The sequence below is a fragment of the Zootoca vivipara genome, chromosome 12 (genome assembly GCF_963506605.1).
Source record: "Zootoca vivipara chromosome 12, rZooViv1.1, whole genome shotgun sequence".
Lineage (NCBI taxonomy): Eukaryota > Metazoa > Chordata > Lepidosauria > Squamata > Lacertidae > Zootoca > Zootoca vivipara.
The window spans coordinates 34619871-34642870 of NC_083287.1; the positions used below are offsets into that span (position 1 = coordinate 34619871).

The 23000-nt window shown below is 43.6% G+C and overlaps 1 protein-coding gene across 2 annotated transcripts in view; it reads right to left on the reverse strand.

The window, feature by feature from the left end:
* Window positions 1-277: 277 nt before the first annotated feature.
* Window positions 278-23000, reverse strand: part of ITGA8 (integrin subunit alpha 8) — a 124832-nt gene continuing 102109 nt past the window's right edge. For both annotated transcript variants that reach the window (XM_035129658.2, XM_060280785.1), the window contains 2 exons: window positions 7879-8001; window positions 278-3274 (listed from right to left, as the gene is read on the reverse strand). In XM_035129658.2, the coding sequence (XP_034985549.2) occupies window positions 3188-3274; window positions 7879-8001 (210 nt within the window). In that variant the 3' untranslated portion in view covers window positions 278-3187. The remainder of the gene's footprint in view (window positions 3275-7878; window positions 8002-23000) is intronic.

Below are 23000 nucleotides of genomic sequence, written 5' to 3' on the forward strand. Positions count from 1 at the left end.
AACCCTGGCTGGGGACTGGGAAAGATAACGCCCAATGCCTGAGCCAAGGTCTCCCTACATCTGAATCTTAATAAAGTTGTGACCAATTTGAATCCCATAGCACACTGTTATGCGTCTTTATTCCGCTCAGCGGGTCGCCTGGCGGTTTGGGGGACTCCGCCTGTCCACGCAATAGGGAAGCAATGGGCTGGTTCCATTGTGTTAGTACATCTTGTGGCATCAGAGGACCCATATTAAACTGAAAACATTTTAAACACATGCCAACACAGCCTGAAAGTAAGGCAGGGAAGTTATTTTTTTTATTTGGTTGTTAATCAATATATTCAAAAGTTTTCAGAGAATCGCAAATGCCAGTGTAAACAAGCGCCAGGTACATAGATAATATAAAGTATTGCACATAGAAAAAAAATATCATCCGCATTTCCTAATGATGTTTCATCCATCTGTAGTCAATGTGTAGGTGTTCAACCAAGTCACCATTCTGGATAAACTATGGTTTTAAGTCAATAATTCAGCATTTAGAAAAGAGATACAACTCACTTCTTTTCCAAGGGTGGATATGTGAATAAGCTGGCAATGGTGTAGAAATCTGCAGCATGGTTTTGATACCTGAGGCAATCATCCTCTGCATATTATGAGTGCATAAGAGAAGTAAAAATGGTTGTAGCAAGAGGAAGCCCTCATTTTCACTGCCCTGCCTTGTTTCTACCAAGAACTGCCCCCTGCCCCCTGAATGGTTCTCTGTAAAAACATAGCTCAACAGTTAATTGGATGAGGGGTTCAGGAGCAAATTGTCCGTTTGTTCTTCCCAGTCTCTGGCAATAGTAGTTTGGGTTTTGGCAAGGCAACAATTAGGATAATGGGAACGATTGAATCTGGGCCATAGTGTGCTAAACATGAATTCAACAAGCCAGGCAGGGAGAAGGCAAGAAAGTGAGCAATGTTAATATTTACATTCAGCATTTTACTTGTGGATTCAAATGATATGAGTATAGAAGGTACAGGAAGTTCAAAACCTCATGCAGATATTTTTTTTAAAAAAACAAATTTGCCCCAATGCTTTCAGTTTTAAGCAAGGTTCACCATATGAGTGGAAGCTAATCTGGTCCAGCCATTCCAAAGTCTATGGACTGGTGGCTATTATGAAAGATCATGTTTATAGGAACACCTTGGAAATCTTCCTGGATGAGGTCCAGTGATTGCCGTGCTGAAATTAATGGGCCTAAACTAGTCCAAACAGGACTAATGCTAGATAAATTTGTAAGAGACAACGGGAAAACAAAAGTCAACCGTGGATAATAATAAAAAAGATCATTGCAATTCAGAAACTAGGCGTGTACATGGTGCTCCTCCATGAGCCATGTCCCGGTTCTTCTCAGTGGCACCCTGCTTGTTTCCACACATGAAAAGGAATGCACACAGGTTAGCCCTCTCCATTGAAATCAATGGGAAACCATTCCATGTGCAGGAGTTCCCTACACATGCACAGGAGCTCTGATGTTCAAAAGAGACTTGCTGGAATGGGTTGTTATAAGTCCAAGTGTCTCCAAATGGTTCGCTAAATATCTAAAAGTATGGAACTTCCTTAGGAAAGCTATGGGAGCAAAAAAGAAAGACACGACCTTTACGTTGGTTTCAAACTACCGGTAGATCTGGATGCATTTATAAAGGTAATTTTTAATCTGTTCTACAGATGTGCCACACTAGGATTAGGGGAGGTTTTCTTTCACTTTACATCTTCTTCACTTTGAATCATCAGTGGTTGTTTCAATTGGAAGCAGATGCTGGCTGTTGGAAGCTCACGTGCGCTAGTGAGCCCAAGCTGAACTTTCCTTAAGAAAGGTTGGTGAATGGGGTTTGTTTTGCAACAAAGGCTTACCGGTAATTGATTTCGTTTAATTTACATTGGATGTTTTCTCCCAAATCAGGTTGGCCAGCTGATTTCCCCCCACTTTGCCTCACCTTATTGTATGTGGCTTAGGATCACAGGAAGCTGCCCAGTCAAACAATTGGCCCATCGAGCCCAGTATTATCTACAGTGATAAACAGCAATTCTCCAGATTTTCAGACAGGGGACACTCCCAGTCCTAACTGCAAATGTCAGGGATTAAACTTGGGACCTTCTGCATGCAAAGCAACTGCTCTGTCATTGAGCCATTGCCCTTCTTAGTTCACCTTACTAGCAGTAACAGGATTGTATTAGGTACTTGAATATGCACAATTTACTACTGTCTTTTCTACAATTAGGCTGCAATCCTATATAGGCTTTGTTGGGAGTAAGTTCCAGACTTTCATGTGAGTATAGGACTGCACTCTGTGTCTCTAACATGGGACGGCAGACCTCTCTTTGTTTGACGATCAGGATATAGTGGGTAACCTTAATCTGCTATGTCCACGGTGTGGGGCGATTAAATAAATGGAAGTTTCTATGTCATGTTCCTTAGGGTTCAGGGTTGAACTATAATCTTCAGGGTCACTTCCCAGGCCTGTGATTCTGCAATTCTTTATCATACACTCCATCCTATAAAATAATATATACTTTTGCTTCCGTCCCGACTCTTATAACTGGTATATGGAATGTGCAGGATACATCCACTCTATTTACATGCAAAGTAATGTTATCATCAGTATAAAACTTCAGAGCCTATTTTGGTTAGGATGCCCAGCCTACAAAAAGATGGAAAAATAAATAATTGTGCCTCGCTTATGGAAAGTGTTTTTAAAGGCTACTTTTGCTTGTCAGAAGTACTTTCACAGTACCAACAATATTGCTTGTCTCCCTGAGCCAGAGTTTCATAGAAATTCCTATCCTTAGGGAGGCACCACAACATTATGTCATGATACAGTAGAGTTTGAACATTTTGTCTTTAAGCCATACAGCAACATAGGCGTTTCATCACCACATGGTCCAGACTACAGGAGTGCTTCTAATGCCATCCACGTGTGAATGACTCAAGTGATCTTTTGTTTAAATAAAACTCTCTCTCTCTCTCTCTTTGCTGCTCATCAGCTGGTTATGTTTTTGAGGCAGTGATCATTGTTCTCGTCTTCCCATCTAAGGTCATTTATGTAGTGAATACGTAGAACACTGCATAGTTCAGATTATGACCACATCTTGGCAAGAAAGTTCCCGGTAAGTGGAATCTGTTGTACTTTTCTGCTCTTGACCAGGAGGACTCTCCTCTTCCTATGTGTCAGTAGTCTTGTCACTTGTCAGTTGCACCCTGTCAGCCATGTCATCTCGAGGGGGCCTCGCTCTGTCAAAGAAGCCGCACTGGAAGAAAACAAACAGTTATGTGTAGACGAGTTGGCAAAGCAACCATCTTCTCTCTCTTTTTCAGGTCCTGCCCTCAGACTTAGACATTATGGCTTGGTGTCATACACCTGTATAAACATGTAGAGGAAATACATATGCATTGGCAGTGCTTTTGCCTTAAATTTTAATCAACCATCTCTGTATATATATAAAAAAGCAGTTTGGTTACCTGGTTGTGAGTACTTTTTAAGCCTTAAAAAGATCTCACAACCAAATATCCAGGGATTCCAAACATTCAACCCCTTGCTGCCCCACTGGTTGCATATACCACGCAGAAGCTGTTTTTAAATGCCTCCACAAATTTGTGTGATTGGCTAAGTCCAGCATGTGATTGAATAGGCCCCCCAAAAGCAGCCAGGACTGCCTGTAGGAGCAATAACTGAAACAAAAAAATCTGGTGTGGCATCAATTGATCACAGCCACTGAGATCAATCAAGCTATTCTGGACGAAAGGCTATTGAGTTTGCACCTTGGCAACTCAGTTAAAAAGTGAATTCATTTGAACAGTCAAGGTGCTAACGGAAATGGAGAAACCACTCTAAGGTGATTTTTAAAAAAAGAAGCAGCAGCAGCAGCAGCAAAGGGGCTGCCTGAATGTCCTGCAATGTCATAGTTATATAGACTCAGCCTGCTAAGTCATAAGCCCCTTGGAAATAAGCACACTTTGTCTGCAATCTTATCATACTCGCAGCTTGCTTTTGAGTAAAGACTGAGCTGCATCTTTCATAATAGGGCTGTGTAACAACGAACAAACAGCCTCTGGAACAAAAATTAATTGACCCACCTTGGCACCATCTTGTTTATAACTTCAGCTATTTATCTGAATCCACCCTCAGCCTCCCATGCTATTCCAGACGTAGCTGCAGTGATGTATTGACAATGCTGCCGGAAGATACCCTGGGACAAAGATACCCTGGGGAAATGGCAACTCTGTAGTTCTTCATCTTTGCAATGTGAACAACCTTTGGTTCTGTGATGGTGACCGTGGAGCAAGTGTTGCTGGTGCTGGTGGGAACCAGGTGTTCAGCATCAGTGCTCTAGTCTGCAACCCTTCACAGCTGTGAGCCAAGAATCATCTAGTGGGGTAGATCAGAACAGTTGGCGAGTGCTCTGCCAAGTCTTATCTGTGCACTTGCCATTTCATACAAACTTGCACTGTGGCTGACCTGTCCTGAAGTTGACCTGTTCACAAACTATGGAAGCAAGATGTAAGTGTGGGATAGATGACGAAATGATAAGAGTTTGGTGTTGGGCAAGAGCCTCTCACCTGCTTGACTTACTAGTCTAAGCGACTGGATTTGATTATCTGCACCATCCTTTGGGGATCTTTTATGTCCAAACAGAGATGATATAAAGGAATGGAATGCACTTTTTAAATATTAAATCTCTGCATGGCAGTCTTTGAAATGATCTTTTGGGAGGATTAATAGGAACAAGAAGCATGCTTGCTCTGTTCTTCTGAGTTACTGTGCCAAGCCTGGCCAACCTGTGACCCTCCAAGAAGAAAACAAGCCCACCTATCATGTGTGCCAGGGGCTTCACAGAGCTCCTGTTTTTGCTGTCTTCCTGCAAAAGCAGAGGGGAAACCAAGCTTTGGCAGGATCTGGTCAAATTTTATTCAAGCCTATCTGCCATGTATGGAGGATTTCCTTGCTGAACTGCCAACTGATACCTTGGAACTGACATGATTTGTTTCAGGAGCCAAAAGTCAATGTGAGGGTTCCTGAGCATTTTCTACATTCTTAATATTCAAACTTAAAAAAAAAAGATGGAAGGGGAAAAAGAAGTTTGAAATGGACATGAAACAAGTTGTAAGGTGGATAAATATTTGTTGTTGTTGTTTAGTCGTTTAGTCGTGTCCGACTCTTCATGACCCCATGGACCATAGCATGCCAGGCACGCCTGTCTTCCACTGCCTCCCGCAGTTTGGTCAGTCTCATGTTGGTGGCTTCGAGAACACTGTCCAACCATCTCGTCCTCTGTCGTCCCCTTCTCCTTGTGCCCTCCATCTTTCCCAACATCAGGGTCTTTTCCAGGGAGTCTTCTCTTCTCATGAGATAAATATTTATTTTCTTTTAAATCAGATGTTTCAGGTTGTTTATTTTAACTGTATTGTATCAGGGTTGTTGTTGTTTTAAAAAACCCCAGTTCAAAACCAAATGTTATGACCCTCTGTCAAATAATTTCATTTCTGCATTAAACTTGCTATTCTATATTAACGGAAAACCCTGGGGAACAAGATTTGACTTCTGAGGTCAACTATTATAAATATGATAAAATAAACCATGTATTGCATTTATTATTGTTGCAAGTTATGAATATTCATCACTCTTATCTACCAAACAACATGAATATTTACATTTCATCTCATTACTGTTTGACACAATACTTGTCAGCTTTGCTTCTAAAAAGTTCAGGGCACAGTCTAGCACACTTAAGTTTACTCAATTATGGCCCATGTCTTCCATTAAACGATTTGGTGTTCTTGCACACGTACAAATAAAAAAAAAATCTATTAAATTCATGCTAAACAGACACCACTCTGTAGTGCAAAAGGCATGTAGTGGGCTACATGACAGAAACGTTGGCTTATGATCTTAGCAAGATAAAAGTCCTGTTTAGTTGCCAACCAATATATTTTAATATTCGTAGCATTCAATTAGCATGCACTCTTGCTCAAGAAATGCATTAGTAATAAAATGGGAAATGTGATTTTGAATCAATTACTAAGGTTTTCTTCTTCTTCTTCTTGGGTATTTAAGTAACCATTTAAATGGCCTTGATTTAAATTACTGCACTTGATAAACGGTGTTATCATATTGTTAAAGTATGTCCAAACCAGATGGCTTTCTGGATTTTCTCACAGGATTGTTTTGGGCATAAAACAAGAGAGGGGAGAATTATGGGATTCTGCCTTGAGCTTGTTGGAGGAAAGGTGGGATATAAATGTGACAAATAAAATGAATAAACATCTAAAGTTACATTTAGTTACACACAATTTTTGTATGTGGTGTCTATGGTATTCTTAAAGATAAAATGACCAAGCCTGTAGAAGAATAAGTCTTGCTAAGCAGAGCCAGCATGTATCTGCAAGGACAAGCCCTGTCTTTGAAACTATTTGAGTTCTTTGAGAGTGTCAACAAGCATATAGACAGAGGTGATCTGGTTGACTAACATAGCGTATCTGGACTTTCAAAACTATTTCAATAAGGTAGCTCACCAAAGACTCCTGGAATAAGAGGCAAATCTTGACCTTACTGTGGATCAAGATCTGGTTAAGCAGCAGACAGCAGGAATAGTAAATGGGCATTTCTCTGAATGCAGAGATGTAGAAACCGGTGTCTACCATGAATCGGTAGTGAGACCTGCACTTCTTAGCTAGTTCATAAAAAAACGACCTAGAGTTAGGAGTGAGCAGTGAGGTGGCAAAGTTTGCTGATGATACTAAATGGTTCTAGGTTGTTTAAACAAAAAGAAATGGCAAAGAGCTCCAAAAGGACCATTCGCAGAGTGAATGGGCAGTAAAATGGCAAATGTGATTCAATGTAAACAAGTGTAAAGCGATGCTCCTACAAGGAGGCAGTGATGGATAGCTTCAAAAGAGGATTAGACAAATTCACGGAGGACGAGGCTATCAATGGCTACTAGCCATGATGACTGTGTTCTACCTCCACTGTCAGAGGCAGCAAAGCTTCTGAATATCAGTTGCTGGAAACCGCTGGTAGGCAGAGTGGTGTTGCAGGCTTCTTACAGGCATCTGATTGGCTACTGTGAGAACATGATGCTAGACTAGATGCGCCATTGGCCTGATACAGCAGGCTCTTCTAAAGTTCTTACAGAGGCCTGTTTCAGCAGTGCTTACCAAGGGGGGAAGACGGAAGGAAAGAGGAAGATGAAATAACTAGGAAAACACTGGAAGAGGATTCAGAACTCAACGTGGTCAGTAATAGACATGATATAGACCACCGTGGGAAATGGCACCCATCAAACTGGAATTAAAAACGTTTACACATCAGAGACATAGTTTTAAGTACTTTGAAGTCAATTGTTTCCAAGTCCCTGAAACAAAAACTTGTAAACTGCTAGTGACTCCGCGATTGCAAGACTTTAGTGATGTAGTAAAAACATCAAACAGAGCCTACCAATATTAAAATAAAATCACTTGCAGCCTTAAAAAGATAACATTTCTTTTCCTCTGAAGGGGGTGCCCGATCATGTTTCAAAAGATAATTCCTTGAGGTACTTTGGGAGAAACAAACCTAGAGATGCTTCATTGTGGCATGCTGCCGAAATCTTAAATTCCCCAGACAAAAGAAGATCATAGGTCTTGGGAATCGCAGCCAATCTCTCACTGCTCACTTCTAACTAGCCTTCGATAATGCAAACAAGCCACCTCTTTTGAAAGGTCAGAAACACAAACATGTCAGCGATCCAAAATAAATAACACACCCTTCTCGTAGGTCCATGATTCTTTTGCTCAGAAGATCACACATTCCACCCCCCCCCACTCCCCATTTTTTTTGGTATCATCTTCTCTAGTTTAACACCAATACATTACATACCTTCCACAATGCTAAGGTCAACATAGCCAAAACCAGCAGTCCAAGGAGTATGGCTAATATTATAACCCACAGCGGGATTATAAAGGAAATGTTTGGAGTAGCCCAAATAACAGATGTTTTGGTCTGAAATGGAAGATGAGAAGGGGGAAAAAAGATGAAAGGGTAAATGAAGATGAATTATAATACAACCTGAAAGTGATTATATATGCAGAATTAGAAACTAATGGTATATTCGTAAGGCCGCTGTTTTAAAAACTCAGCATACAGTATCTGTCAGAACTTCACAAAACTTAAGTTCTTGCAGTTCTAGTGAGTGGTATAGAACTAAGTTTTATATAACTAAGTAGACCCAATGAAATGAATGGACATGAGTTAGCCATGCCTATTGATTTTAATAGGCCCACTTTGAGAAAAACCTATATATTTAAAGTAGTATCATACCACTTTAAACAGTGATGGCTTCCCCCAAAGAATCCTAGGAACTGTAGTATGTTAAGGCTCCTGAGAGTGGTTAGAAGACCTCGGTTCCCCTCACAAGCTTGCTGGGGGCATCAGGTAGGATAAGAGTAAAGAACCCTGTGGGGTAGATTGAGAGGTTGAGAGATGGTGACTTGTCCGAGCCCTCCCAGTAAGCTTTCATTGTTGCTAAGCAGCAGATCAAAGCTCAGCACTTTGACCACTACATCACACCGAGTCTCAATTTGGTTTTACTGCCAGGGCTTCACCTCCAAACTGTAGTTTGTGTGGGGAACAGGAGCCTCAACTTATCAAGGATTGTCAGCATCATTCTGTACTTAAGGTTCTATTCTTGTATCAGCCTTTCCCGACCTACAGCCATCCTGATGTTTTGATGGACTGCATCTCCCATTATTCCTGGCCATTGGCCATGCTGGCTGAGACTGATGGAAGTTGGGAGTCCAACAACACCTGGAAGGGACCAGATTGGAGAGGCCTGGCTTGCCAAGTCACTTCTGAAGCAGACACATGTAGAAATACAGGTACATGTATTTTGTACTTGGGTATCTACAGTACCTGAATGCTATATGTCAGCTAACTCAGGAAACCACAAGACCTAGGTTTGCTACAGTGAAATAGGTTTGAATTTATATTATAGCTTAAACCAAATAAATCTGAGCCTCTATAGGCAATGGAGTAAGCAAGAACGAATGTCAACATTGCTATGATTTGAATTAGACATTGTGGTCTCTAGTCAGCTACATACCTTGGGCAATATGCCCCTGGAAAAAACCCCAAAGACAAAAGCATTCAGTTTTCTCATTACAGGAGTAACATGAAAAGGGTAACATTAGCTCCCCACCGCCACTTTGAAAAAACATTCACTGTCATTTTTAAAGACCGTCTAGTACACTTTGTAAAATGGCAGGTAACAAGTCTTTTACAACACATCACATATAAAAATAACTTGAAGTTCAACAGAAATATAAAATGTATTAACACCATTCCCCTACATTCTGGCTAAGCCCTGACCACAAAAGCTGGACCAAATAAATAGATCTTACAAAGCTTTTGAAATATACTTAAGGTTTGGCATTACTGGGTCTCCAGAGGAAAATTATGTACTTTCCAGCAAAGTCAAATTATATATATTTCTAATCCTGCGCACATTTTCCAACATTCTAAAGCTCTCTTTCGGTAGATGTATATATGAAATACCCAAATTTCCATCCATCTGAGGTTTATGGTTCTGCTGAACTCCGATGTTGCCCATTCAGATTAATGGTGTGTTAACTGGAATTTGAACACAGATGGTCTACTCAGACTTCCTATTGTGTGTGTGTACTATAGATGCAAGCGCCACTAGGGATTTTGAATGCATGCTTGCTATGTTGGCCTGTGGATCTTACCTGCAGTCAGACTGGTGACCTACAATGGGCTCCAGAGCACGTAGCTCTGACTATAGGTGAGGTCTGCAATGTCAGCAGTTTCTAAGCAGAGAAATCGCATCCAAGTCTTTGAGCTCTGTCCACTCTGTTTTCCTCATCTCCTAGTCTCCCCATTTGGAAAACCACCAACTCATCCTTTCTCTAAAGCAACCTGCATTTGGTCTTCATTAGTATGAGCCTTTCTGGATCAGTCACTTCCCCCTCATTGCCATACCGCAGCTCACCATATGGGGCAGTGGGTAGCAATTCATGACAGTACTTAAAATCACATATCAACAACGACTCATGCCCAAACTCTCTACAATCTCTTGCTTCCAACAAAACAGTTCTCTGGGTTTTCCAGTACAAAAATTAAAAAAAAATAAAAATTTATTCTTCAGGTGTGAAGAGAGGATTGAACACAGTGAAGGCTGGGAATCAGTGGAAAGGCAAATGGTAGAAATCAGTGCCAGTGCCAAGGATCATTTAAGAGGAGCAGGTGGCATCAAACCTGGTGTTTTATGATCCAGTATGAGGAAGGGGACCATAGCTGCCAAGTTCTCCCTTTTTTTAAGGGAAATTCCCTTATGCTGAATAGGCTTTCTCACAAGAAAAGGGAAAACTTGGCAGCTATGAAGGGGACATCAGTTTACTATTTTGCTGAGAGCAGAAGAATACTTGAGATCCACTACCCCCGTTACTCCTGATCAAATACCTGGATTCTGTAGGTTTAAATGCCAGTATAGAGACACACACAACTGACAGCCATTCCAAAGATGTACTCAGTTGGGCCTGTTGCATTCTGATTACATAGAGACAAGAGCTTTTAGGTGCAGCCAGAAACTGAGATATGCACATTTTAAATATTGAAAATAAAGCACCCCAAATTTCTGGTCAAAGGTAGTAAGCATTTCAGAGAAAATCAAATACCCAACCCCCAAGATATCTAAATCTATAAGGGCTGCCATATGTCCGAGATTTGTCTGTCGAAAATGGTATCTGGGCAGAATTTTTGAAAAGCGGCTGAAATGCCCAGGCGTATGTCAGCTCATATCAAGTGTGTGTGTGTGTGTGTGTGTGTGTGGGAGCTCAACAGTTGGGCCTGTTGCATTCTGATTACATAGAGACAAGAGCTTTTAGGTGCAGCCAGAAACTGAGATATGCACATTTTAAATATTGAAAATAAAGCACCCCAAATTTCTAATTGCTTTTGAGCACTGAATATTAACTGCGGACGCTTCCTAGGTTAGTAAGTTCAGTGGTCGTGGTAGAAGGGGCTCATTTTAATTAGCTAATAAATATTTATCAATGACTTTCCTTGTGTTCCTCAATAATGCGCTCTAGCTGGCATGGAAACATAAGGGCAGGATGAGTGAGGGAAAAGGTCAATGGCTCTCATTTGCAGCAATCCTCTACACAGAATTCTCAGTCAAGGAGACAAATGAAGTAGTGCGGAAGGTTGCAGGATGTGGACGCTACAGACATTACAACATCTGGGACCATCTTGGCCAGAGAACAGAAGCAAGGATTTTTCTCTCCTCCAGGACAGATCTCGCTCAGCAGATATTTATGTTCTTTGTTACAGTGCCAGACATCTCAGTAGTGCTCTTAAGCATGTAACCATTCCCCATTTCTCAAGTGGCAAGCAGTTTCAAGGGAGGCCCTAGTGGGTTTAGTTCCCGTTGGATGAGAAAACAGTAGAGATGCAAGGATGAGGAACTGGGGTCAGCTGGTGAGCCAGATCCTTATTTCTCCCACTCCTTGCGGGTCAAGTGGGTGGGGCTGCTTACCTACCACAGTTTTGCCTGAAGCCATAGCAACCAGGTGTAGCAAATCCCTTCTCAGCCCAGACTTAGCTGTACTGACTCCCCCCCCCATGCCATCTATGATGCCAGGTGCAGGACAGGCAGATGTGGATTGCAGGGCCGTCTTAAGCATGCCCGGCGCCCTGGCACAATGGATCCCTCCGGCGCCCCCCGCCCCATTTCCCAGCATGGTGGGCGGACTGGCACCGCTGCACTGCACCACCCAGCCTGCCATAGGGCTAGCCCTGGGCCAAGGGATGCTGCTCACCCCATTGCGACGCCCCTGCGCGCGGCGGAGGCGGCCTCAGGCCCGCGCGCCTCCCGAGAGCAGCCTGAAGCTGCTGAACAGCTTAGAGGCGCACCTGGGGCCGCCTCAGCCGCGCCTCTCAGCGGGCACAGCAGCGCCCCTGGTGGCCCGCGCCCTGGTGCCCCGCGCCACCGGACCCAGGCCTAGAGACGGCCCTGGTGGATTGGCCAAAATGGTCTGGCAGGCCAAAAGAGGTTTCCCCAGCCACTCTGAGCAGCTCCCAACAGATTAAAAACAGAATAAAACATCAAACACTAAAAACTTCCCTAAACAGGCCCCCCCTCCACTGACCTAAGGGGTCGTTGTCATGTTTGCTTTATTTACAAATACACAAGCAGAGCACAAATTGAGGTGAAGAGGCACCTGCTACAAGAGAGAATATAGTCACCATGGCTTGAAGCCACCAATAACTTCAGCTTCCATGAATTTATCCAATCCCCTTTTAAAACCACCCAGATTGGTGGCCATTACTGTATATTGTGATAGTGGTTTCCTATATGAAGAAGCCCTTTGTCTGTCCTGAATCTTCTCACAATCGACTTCATTGGGTGACCTCAGGTTCTAGTATTCTAACACACACAGAGAGAAACCTCCTATCAACTTTCTCCAAACCATGCAGGGAAATATGGCTGGCTCCAGATTTTATGAGGTGCTGCACTTTATGGACTGTATAAACCACCCTGGGGTATGGTTTACAGGCTAAAATATTTTGTGCTTTGTCTAATAATCCTTGTCACAGGAAAACACATGAAGGGAGGAGCCACGCCATATACCAGCAAAGTCACTGACCTGTGCACATTGCATGCAGCACGGCAGTAGGAACATAGGAAGCTGCCTTATCATAAAATCAAAGAATTGTAGAGATGGAAAGGATCCCAAGGGTCATCTAGTCCAACCCTCTGCAATGCAGGGATCTCAACTAAAGCATCCATGGCAAATGGCCATCCAAATTCTGCTTATAAACCTTGAATGAAGGAGACTCTACAACAGGCACCCCCAAACTTCGGCCCTCCAGATGTTTTGGACTACAATTCCCATCTTTCCCGACCACCGGCCCTGTTAGCTAGGGATCATGGGAGTTGTAGGCCAAAACATCTGGAGGGCTGCAGTTTGGGGATGCCTGCTCTACAACCTCTCAAAGGAATCTGTTCCACTGTTAAACAGCTGTTAGTGTCAGAAAGTTCTTCCTGATGTTTAGTCAGAATCTCATTTCTTGTGACTTGTGACAGCCCTTGAGATGTTTGAAAATGGCTATCATATCTCCTCTCACTCTCCTCTTTTCCAGGCTAAACAAACCTAGCCCCTTCAACCGTTCCTCATAAGGCTGGTTTCCAGACCCTTGATCATCTTGGTTGCCCTCCTCTGCACACGCTCCAGCTTGTCAAAATCCTTCTTAAATTGTGGTGCCCAGATCTGGACACAGTACTCCAGGTGTGTCTGACCAAGGCAGAGTACTATGACTTCCCTTGATCGGGACACCATACTTCCATTGATGCAGCCTAGAATAGCATGTTTTTTGTTTTTGCTGCTGCTGCATCACACTGTTGACTCATGTAAAGTTTGTGGTCCCCTAAGACCCCTAGAATGATCCTTTTCACATGGCCATCCAGGTGTCCCCCCATGGGCGTAGGCAGGGGGGGCAGGAGGGGGCAATTGCCCCCCCTAGAAGCAAAGGCTGAGGGGCGCAGCAGTGTGGCAGCCCCAGGCTCCCGCTCCCGGCACGAAGCTCCAGAGTCGCGCAGGGAACGCGAGCCTGTGGCTGCGTCCTCCGCGCCTCCCAGGTCTTTGGAGGAGGCGGCCCCAGGCTCCCGCTCCCAACGCGAGCCTGGGGCCGCCTCCTCCGAAGACCTGGGAGGCGCGGAGGACGCAGCCACAGGCCCGCGTTCCCTGCGCGACTCTGGAGCTTCGCGCCAGGAGCGGGAGCCTGGGGCCGCCTCCTCGGAAGACCTGGGAGGCGCAGGCCACGTGGCCCCATCCACATTTTCACTGTGGCCCCTCCCCTCCCGCCCCTTGCCCCGCCCCTTGCCCCCCTAATTTTTATCCTGGCTACGCCCCTGTGTCCCCCATCTTATATTGGTGCAGCTGGTTCTTCCTGCTTAAGTGCAGAAACTTATACTGATGTCTTTAAACCGAGTCAGACCATTGGTCACTCTAGTCCAGTCCTGTCCACACTGACCTGCAGAGTCTCCCCAGGGTTTAAGACCTACAGAAACTGGTAAGTGAACCTGGGATTGCCTGCATACCAAACATTTACTTTAGCACTGATCTATGGTCTTTCCTCACCACTATTGAAAGTTGTGTAGTACACCAATCTGGAGAAATGTGTTAAAACCCCTTTTCACTTAGCACAGAGATATGCCTTTATGATTGGAAAACTATTGGCATTCGTAGAAAGATGGTTGCATCGAACTAAGGGCAGAGAGACGGAAGCGCCTGCCAACTGGACCACCCGCTATTCCCAAAGAGCATTTTATTTATGACTTCATGTCGGTGTTCGGTTCTTCAACTTGGATGGCTCCACTATTTTCTCATGTGGTTTAGGTTTAACACAAGCCTAATGCCAGTTCAGAAGTGCTTTATCTCTTTTAACAACTTTTTTACTGTGTGGGGTTGGGAGGGAATGAAAAGGATAGAGAAACTCTGAGAGATAGGAATGAAGTTGCTCAACTGATATTCCTTTGCCCATCCTTTTATCCAAGGTGGTCAGTGATGCAGCTGTGGAGCTTTTAATGCACATCATATGGTGTTTCTGGCAGAGCCCTTGTGACACAGACTGCCTTTCTCACATGGCCAAAGAGCTCCTTATGGTTAGGAGAACATTTCTCTATCGAGGGAAGAAGAGTTATTCTGGAGAGGGTACATGTTTTCCACAATATCAGTTGCATGGAACCTAGAAGCTGCTTTGAAATGGGTCAGACTATTGTCCAGCTCATCTAATATTGTCTACTCTCAACTGGTGGTGAAGGACCAGGAATGAGACCTTGGTGTCAATAGTAGATAGCATAATGAAGATGTCAACCCAATGTGTGGACGGCTGTGAAAAAGGCAGATTCCATGTTAAGGATCGTTAGGAAAGGAATCAGAAACAAAACTGCCAATATCACAATGCTATTAGGTAAATCTATGGTGCAACCACAATTGGAAGATATACCAGTATATTTCTGGTTGCAACCACACTTCTCCAGGTGATGCATAGATGAAGCCTAGTTTTAACAGCATTACTTTTAGTGGCCTTCTGTCGCTTCCTGCAGGGGCTAAGCCAGGCACCTCCAAGCTCGGCCCTCCAGCTGTTTTGGGACTACAACTCCCATCATTTCTGACCACTGGTCCTGTTAGCTAGGGATGATGGGATTTGTAGTCCCAAAACAGCTGGAGGGTCGAGTTTGGGGATGCCTGGGCTAAGCGCTATGCAGCACAAAGGTGCAGAAAGGTCTGAAGCAGGCACTGCAGAAAGGCAAAACTCTTGGTTCCTTTTCCACAGGATAAAAGTTAGGAAGCGTTACCGAGCTACAAGGTGAATGCCGACCTGAAGATTACATTGAACACACACACAGCCATTGTAGAACAAACGTTGCAGATTCAATACACTTCTCAAATCCTCACCAATTATCTTTTTTGGTAAATGGCATCCGAAGAGTTACAGTAGCTTTAGGCCAGGGGTCAGTGAACTTTTTCAGCAGGGGGCCGGTCCACTGTCCCTCAGACCTTCTGGGGGGGCCGGACTATTTTTTTTGGGGGGGGGGAAATGAACAAATTCCTATGCCCCACAAATAACCCAGAGATGCATTTTAAATAAAAGGACACATTCTACTCATGTAAAAACATGCTGATTCCCAGACCGTCCGCGGGCCGGATTTAGAAGGCGATTGGGCCGCATCTGGGCCCTGGGCCTTAGTTTGGGGCCCCTGCTTTAGGCTTACAGTAAATGAGCTATTCTTGTAGTGCGATTGGTGCTTGTGTGTATAATAGCCCCTTTCTCTGATCTTTAATATTTCTGCTTAGAGGGGCTGAAAGATAACACATTACTCTTTAATTGTTCTGCATGTTCCTCTCATGCAAACATTTGCCTTTTTTTCTGTTTTGAAAAAGGGCCCAAAGTAGTAGATAAAAGCTCCCCTGAGTTTAGACTCAGAATTAATATTGACATGTGTATTTGCATATTATAACTCCCTTGTATACTTTGCAGGGAGAGCAAGCATGTTTAAAAGAAATGTTCCTGAACACTGATTCTGTAGAAGCATCCCATCAGAGAGAGGGTAGAATTTAACTTTTCCTTAGGTAAAGGGACCCCTGACTGTTAGGTCCAGTTGCGGACGACTCTGGGGTTGCACGCTCATCTCGCTTTACAGGCCGAGGGAGCAGGCGTTTGTCCACAGACAGCTTCTGGGTCATGTGGCCAGCATGACTAAACCGCTTCTGGCGAAACCAGAGCAGCGCACGGAAACACGGTTTACCTTCCCGCCGGAGTGGTACCTATTTATCTACTTGCACTATGACATCCTTTCAAACTGCTAGGTTGGCAGGAGCTGGGACTGAGCAACAGGACCTCACCCCGTTGCAGGGATTCGAACCGCCAACCTTCTGATCGGCAAGCCCTAGGCTCTGTGGTTTAGACCACAGCGCCAAGAAGACCTATTGAAATGAATGGATTTAACTTAGTCATGTTCATCAATTTCAATGAGTCTGTTCTGAGGCAGGCCTAGTACTGAATACTCCCCAGAGGATTTAAACCTGGCTAGGTTTTAAGTGTTCACACACTATGCCAATAGCACACCAGGAGATACAAGTTACATGATTCAAGTACATTTCTCCCCCCTTTCTCCACTGTCTAAGAATTTGTTCAAGATAATGTATGAAGGCCCCTTCATGGATCAATGCCTTGTCGTGGCGAAGGGGCTTGAATAACTCAGAGAAGCTATGAGCTATGCCATGCAGGGCCACCCAAGATGGACAGGTCATAGTGGAGAGTTTTGACTAAACGTGATCCACCTGGAGAAGGAACTGGCAAGCCACTCCAGTATCCCTGCCAAGAAAACTCCATGGACAAAGACAACAGGCATATAAAAGTTATGACGCTGGAAGATGAGCCCCTCAGGTCGGAAGGCGTCCAACATGCTACTGAGGAAGAGCGGAGGACAAGTACAAGTAGATTCAGAGCTGATGAAGCGGCTGGGCCAAAGCCGAAAGGACGCTCAGTTGCGGATATGCCTGGAAGCGAAAGGAAAGTCCGATGCTGTAAAGAAAAATATTGCATAGGAACCTGGAATGTAAGAACCATGAATGGAGGTAAGCTGGATGTGGTCAAAAATGAGATGACAAGAATAAATATCGACATCCTGGGCATCAGTGAACTAAAATGGAAGGGAATGGGCGAATTCAGTTCGGGTGACTATCATATCTACTACTGTGGGCAAGAATCCTGTAGTAGAAATGGAGTGGCCCTCATAGTCAACAAAAGAGTGGCAAAAGCTGTAATGGGATGCAATCTCAAAAATGACAGAATGATCTCGATACGAATCCAAGGCAGACCTTTTAACATCACAGTAATCCAAGTTTATGCACCAACTACCGGAGCTGAAGAAAGTGAAATTGACCAATTCTATGAAGACCTACAACACCTTCTAGAAATGACACCAAAGAAGGATGTTCTTCTCATTACAGGGGATTGGAATGCTAAAGTAGGGAATCAAGAGATAAAAGGAACAACTGGCAAGTTTGGCCTTGGAGTTCAAAATGAAGCAGGGCAAAGGCTAATAGAGTTCTGTCAAGAGAACAAGCTGGTCATCACAAACACTCTCTTCCAACAACACAAGAGACGACTCTACACATGGATATCACCAAATGGGCAGCATCGAAATCAGATTGATTATATTCTCTGCAGCCAAAGATGGAGAAGCTCTATACAATCAGCAAAAACAAGACCTGGAGCTGACTGTAACTCAGATCATCAGCTTCTTATAGCAAAATTCCAGCTTAAACTGAAGAAAGTAGGAAAAACCACTGGGCCAGTAAGATACAATCTGAATCAAATCCCTTATGAATACACAGTGGAAGTGAGGAACAGGTTTAAGGATTTAGATTTGGTGGACAGAGTGCCTGAAGAACTATGGATGGAGGCTCGTAACATTATACAGGAGGCAGCAACGAAAACCATCCCAAGGAAAAGGAAATGCAAGAAAGCAAAATGGCTGTCCAACGAGGCCTTACAAATAGCGGAGGAGAGGAGGCAAGCAAAATGCAAGGGAGATAGGGAAAGATACAGGAAACTGAATGCAGATTTCCAAAAAACAGCAAGGAGAGACAAGAGGGTCTTCTTAAATGAGCAATGCAAAGAAATAGAGGAAAACAATAGAATGGGGAAAACCAGAGATCTGTTCAAGAAAATTGGAGATATGAAAGGAACATTTCATACAAAGATTACTATAATCAAGGACAAAAGTGGTAAGGACCTAACAGAAGCAGAAGACATCAAGAAGAGGTGGCAAGAATACACAGAGGAATTATACCAGAAAGACATGGAGGTTTCGTACACCCCAGGTAGTGTGGTTGCTGACCTTGAGCCAGACATCTTGGAGAGTGAAGTCAAATGGGCCTTAGAAAGCACTGCTAATAACAAGGCCAGTGGAAGTGATGATATTCCAGCTGAACTATTTAAAATTTTAAAAGATGATGCTGTTAAGGTGCTACACCCAATATGCCAGCAAGTTTGGAAAACTCAGCAATGGCCAGAGGATTGGAGAAGATCAGTCTACATCCCAATTCCAAAGAAGGGCAGTGCCAAAGAATGCTCCAACTACCACACAATTGCGCTCATTTCACACGCTAGCAAGGTTATGCTTAAAATTCTACAAGGCAGGCTTAGGCAGTATGTGGACCGAGAACTCCCAGAAGTGCAAGCTGGATTTCGAAAGGGCAGAGGAACCAGAGACCAAATAGCAAACATGCGCTGGATTATGGAGAAAGCTAGAGAGTTCCAGAAAAACGTCTACTTCTGCTTCATTGACTATGCAAAAGCCTTTGACTGTGTCGACCACAGCAAACTATGGCAAGTTCTTAAAGAAATGGGAGTGCCTGATCACCTCATCTGTCTCCTGAGAAATCTCTATGTGGGACAAGAAGCTACAGTTAGAACTGGATATGGAACAACTGAGTGGTTCAAAATTGGGAAAGGAGTACGACAAGGTTGTATATTGTCTCCCTGCTTATTTAACTTGTATGCAGAATTCATCATGCGAAAGGCTGGACTAGATGAATCCCAAGCCGGAATTAAGATTGCCGGAAGAAATATCAACAACCTCAGATATGCAGATGACACAACCTTGATGGCAGAAAGCGAGGAGGAATTAAAGAACCTTTTAATGAGGGTGAAAGAGGAGAGCGCAAAATATGGTCTGAAGCTCAACATCAAAAAAACCAAGATCATGGCCACTGGTCCCATCACCTCCTGGCAAATAGAAGGGGAAGAAATGGAGGCAGTGAGAGATTTTACCTTCTTGGGCTCCTTGATCACTGCAGATGGTGACAGCAGTCACGAAATTAAAAGACGCCTGCTTCTTGGGAGGAAAGCAATGACAAACCTAGACAGCATCTTAAAAAGCAGAGACATCACCTTGCCGACAAAGGTCCGTATAGTTAAAGCTATGGTTTTCCCAGTAGTGATGTATGGAAGTGAGAGCTGGACCATGAAGAAGGCTGATCGCCGAAGAATTGATGCTTTTGAATTATGGTGCTGGAGGAGACTGTTGAGAGTCCCATGGACTGCAAGAAGATCAAACCTATCCATTCTTAAGGAAATCAGCCCTGAGTGCTCCCTGGAAGGACAGATCGTGAAGCTGAGGCTCCAATACTTTGGCCACCTCATGAGAAGAGAAGAATCCTTGGAAAAGACCCTGATGTTGGGAAAGATTGAGGGCACTAGGAGAAGGGGACGTCAGAGGACAAGATGGTTGGACAGTGTTCTCGAAGCTACGAACATGAGTTTGACCAAACTGCGGGAGGCAGTGCAAGACAGGAGTGCCTGGCGTGCTATGGTCCATGGGGTCACGAAGAGTCGGACACGACTAAACGACTAAACAACAACAACAACAATGTATGAAGGGCACAATCCATAGAAAGTTAACTGTGTTTTTAAATCCTACTAAAAGTCAGAGGAAATGAAATATTTTACTTTGGACTTTACTTTTGGTTGACTATGATGATAGTATTTCAAGATCATCCTCTATCTACTTCCCCAAATGGCAATTACTTAAATCTAGTCTGATTATATTGAAAACTCTGCTTTGTATGCAGGAGGTCCCAAGTTCAATCTCTAGCATCTTCAGGTAGGGCTAAGAAAGAAATCCTACCTGAAACCCCAGAGAATCTCTGCCTGTCAGTGTGGACAATACTGAGCTAGATGGACCACTGGTCTGACTCAGTCTGAAGCAGCTCTCTATGTTCATTTGTACCAGCCACTGGGGAACAACAATGATAGAGGGCTATGGCCCTGATTTCCTGTTTGGGTTTTTCCATAGACCATTGGTGGTGAACCTTGTCCCTCCAGAGTCCATATCCAATAGTCTGTGATGATGGGAGATGCAGTTCAATGCCTGGAGGGCCAGAGGTTCCCTATCACTGTCACAGACAATGGGCTGGCCACTAAGGGGAACAGGATGCAGGACTACATTGGTCTGACAAAGCAGGTCTCTTCTGGCACACAACCGCATGTAATCCATAATGCACACAATTAACACATTCATGCATGAGACAGCAGAGATAAGACAGCTAACTGAACTTCCAAGTCCTTAGACAATATACCTTGGAATACCTTCCTGGAGACTACAGGGGAGGGAAATTGCCTTCATGCCCTGTTTGGGAGCTTCCCAGAAACATCTGGAGGACCAGTGTTGGTGGAAAAATGTTGGACAAGTTGGGCCTCTGGTATGATTTAGGAAGAATCTTATTACACTTTTATCCTGGGACAACAAGCCCTGCATTAATTAATGTCAGCTTCTGATTTTATGTCGCAAGGGGTGGTCTAGGTTGAAGTGAGTTGAAATGGGAGTCAACAACCCCTGACAAGATCAGGAGTTCTTGGCTCCTGACTCATTTTCATTCATCAAGGGGTCATACAAACAACAGCAGGGCTGTTTTCTCTAGAGCGTAGAATTGTTCTGCAGATAAGTGGTGCCTTGTGAATGACACAAGATAGCAAGGTTGGTTGACAGAAACACTGGAGCTTCTTGTTCATGTATTTCAGGATAACCACCTTGTCATGGCTATCACCAATACTCAGTTCTGTAAGCACAGCATAAGTAGCAAATAAATAAATAAATAAAAATCAAGTATATATGGTCATCATTCTGGATGATGATAATGTTGAAGCTTTAACGAATTTTCAAAGTCAAGGTGAGTTAATGTTGAAGCTTTAACGAATTTTCAAAGTCAAGGTGAGTTCTTAACCATGATTCTGTAAGCACGTCATAAGTAGCAAAACTTCAAACAAATATGATGATGATTATCATTCTGAATGACAATAATGTTGAAGCTTGAATGAATTGCCAAATTCAAGGCAATTTCTGAACCCTGATTCTGTAAAAACAGTGTAAGTAGGAAAACTTCACATGGATAGGATCATCATTCTGAACGATTATGTTGAAGTGTTAATGAATTTCCAAATTTTGTACTTACTTTGACTCTTGGCCTTCCAAATAAACCCTCCTAGACAAACACTGAATCCAGGACTGACTGACTTCAGGGGGAAAACGTATTGCTAACAGAAACTTCAAAAGAACTTCTGCCTACAGCACACCAAGCTGCAGGGTTATCAAACCTCCACTGCCAATGGCCAGATTTAGGAGGACATAAAAGCACTCTCATTTTTCAAGAGTTTACAGTTGCTGTTTTGGGGCATCTGGCAGTAAATCAGCTCTGTGGAATAATATGCTTCATTCTCAAGCAGTACTGTAAAAATGCTTATCTGATTATTCAGTATATCATCTGAGACCTGCTGAGAACAGCAGGCGATCACCTGTGGCAGAGTGCAATTGAACAGCTGGGAGACAATACTTAGCAGCCATTTTGAGTAACATGTGTTTCTGCTACAAAACACATGCAAGGTGGGTGGGGAGAGCAGAAAGAGCCGGGATTTATCTTTGATTGTGGTATCTTTGAACCTCTTTGGATGAGCAATGAATATTAAGGATCAAAACGTTTTCCTTTTGAGCCTAAAGGTAAATCATCCCAGTACAGTAGGCATCAAAGAGAGAAGCCAGTCATGAGCTAGTCAAAAATTCCTGTCTATTGGCTGAACTCCTCCCCATCTGCATATACTTTTCTCATTATGGTGCTAGTCCTGCTGTATAGGGGAAACCACTCTTGTTCAGTGGGCACAGTCACTTTTATTTCTTCTTAATCGCTTTTCTTTTCTTATAGAAAAAAAGGATATATTTTTTTTGGTAACTGCTTAATAAATGAAGGAAAATGAAAACACCTGAATATTTCACATAGGTCTAATTCATATATGTTTATTATATGAAATATATTTATTTGTGGGCGGTGAAAGAACAATATCAGAGTCCTACATCTTATATAGAAAACACAAGAGAGCCCACGAGGAAGCAACAATCCATAAAGTTAGCAGGCTGGGATGCATGAAATTAGGAAGAGCTGAGGTTGGCTTGCTGCTCCCCCCACCCCCGCTGCCGATTCCTTCTCCAAGCAGAAACTCTACCTCATTATGACTGAGCAAAGATGGGTCAAACCATATTTAGCATGAACACATAAATCAATCATAGAGGCATAGGACTACAAGCACAAACCTGTCGTTCTGGAGTAATCTTACCATTTCCAAAGGGCCTAATCTTGTGGTAAATGACAGCAGACAGTCACAGTTGTTTGGCCTCCCTGCTGTAGGGCTGGCAGACCTGTGACCCTTCACTTTCTGTTGGACTGCAGCTCCCATCAGGCCCAGCCACCATGGCCAATGGTCGGGGATGGTGGGAGTTACAGTCCAGCAACATCTGGAGGGCTGAAGGTTCGCCATCCTTGCCCTAGCCCTACAGACAATCGCCGCAGGTTCCCATTCTCTAACTGTATGGACTGAGTTCTGTCTAAATTAACCCTTTCCCCCTTCTAAGCACCATAATA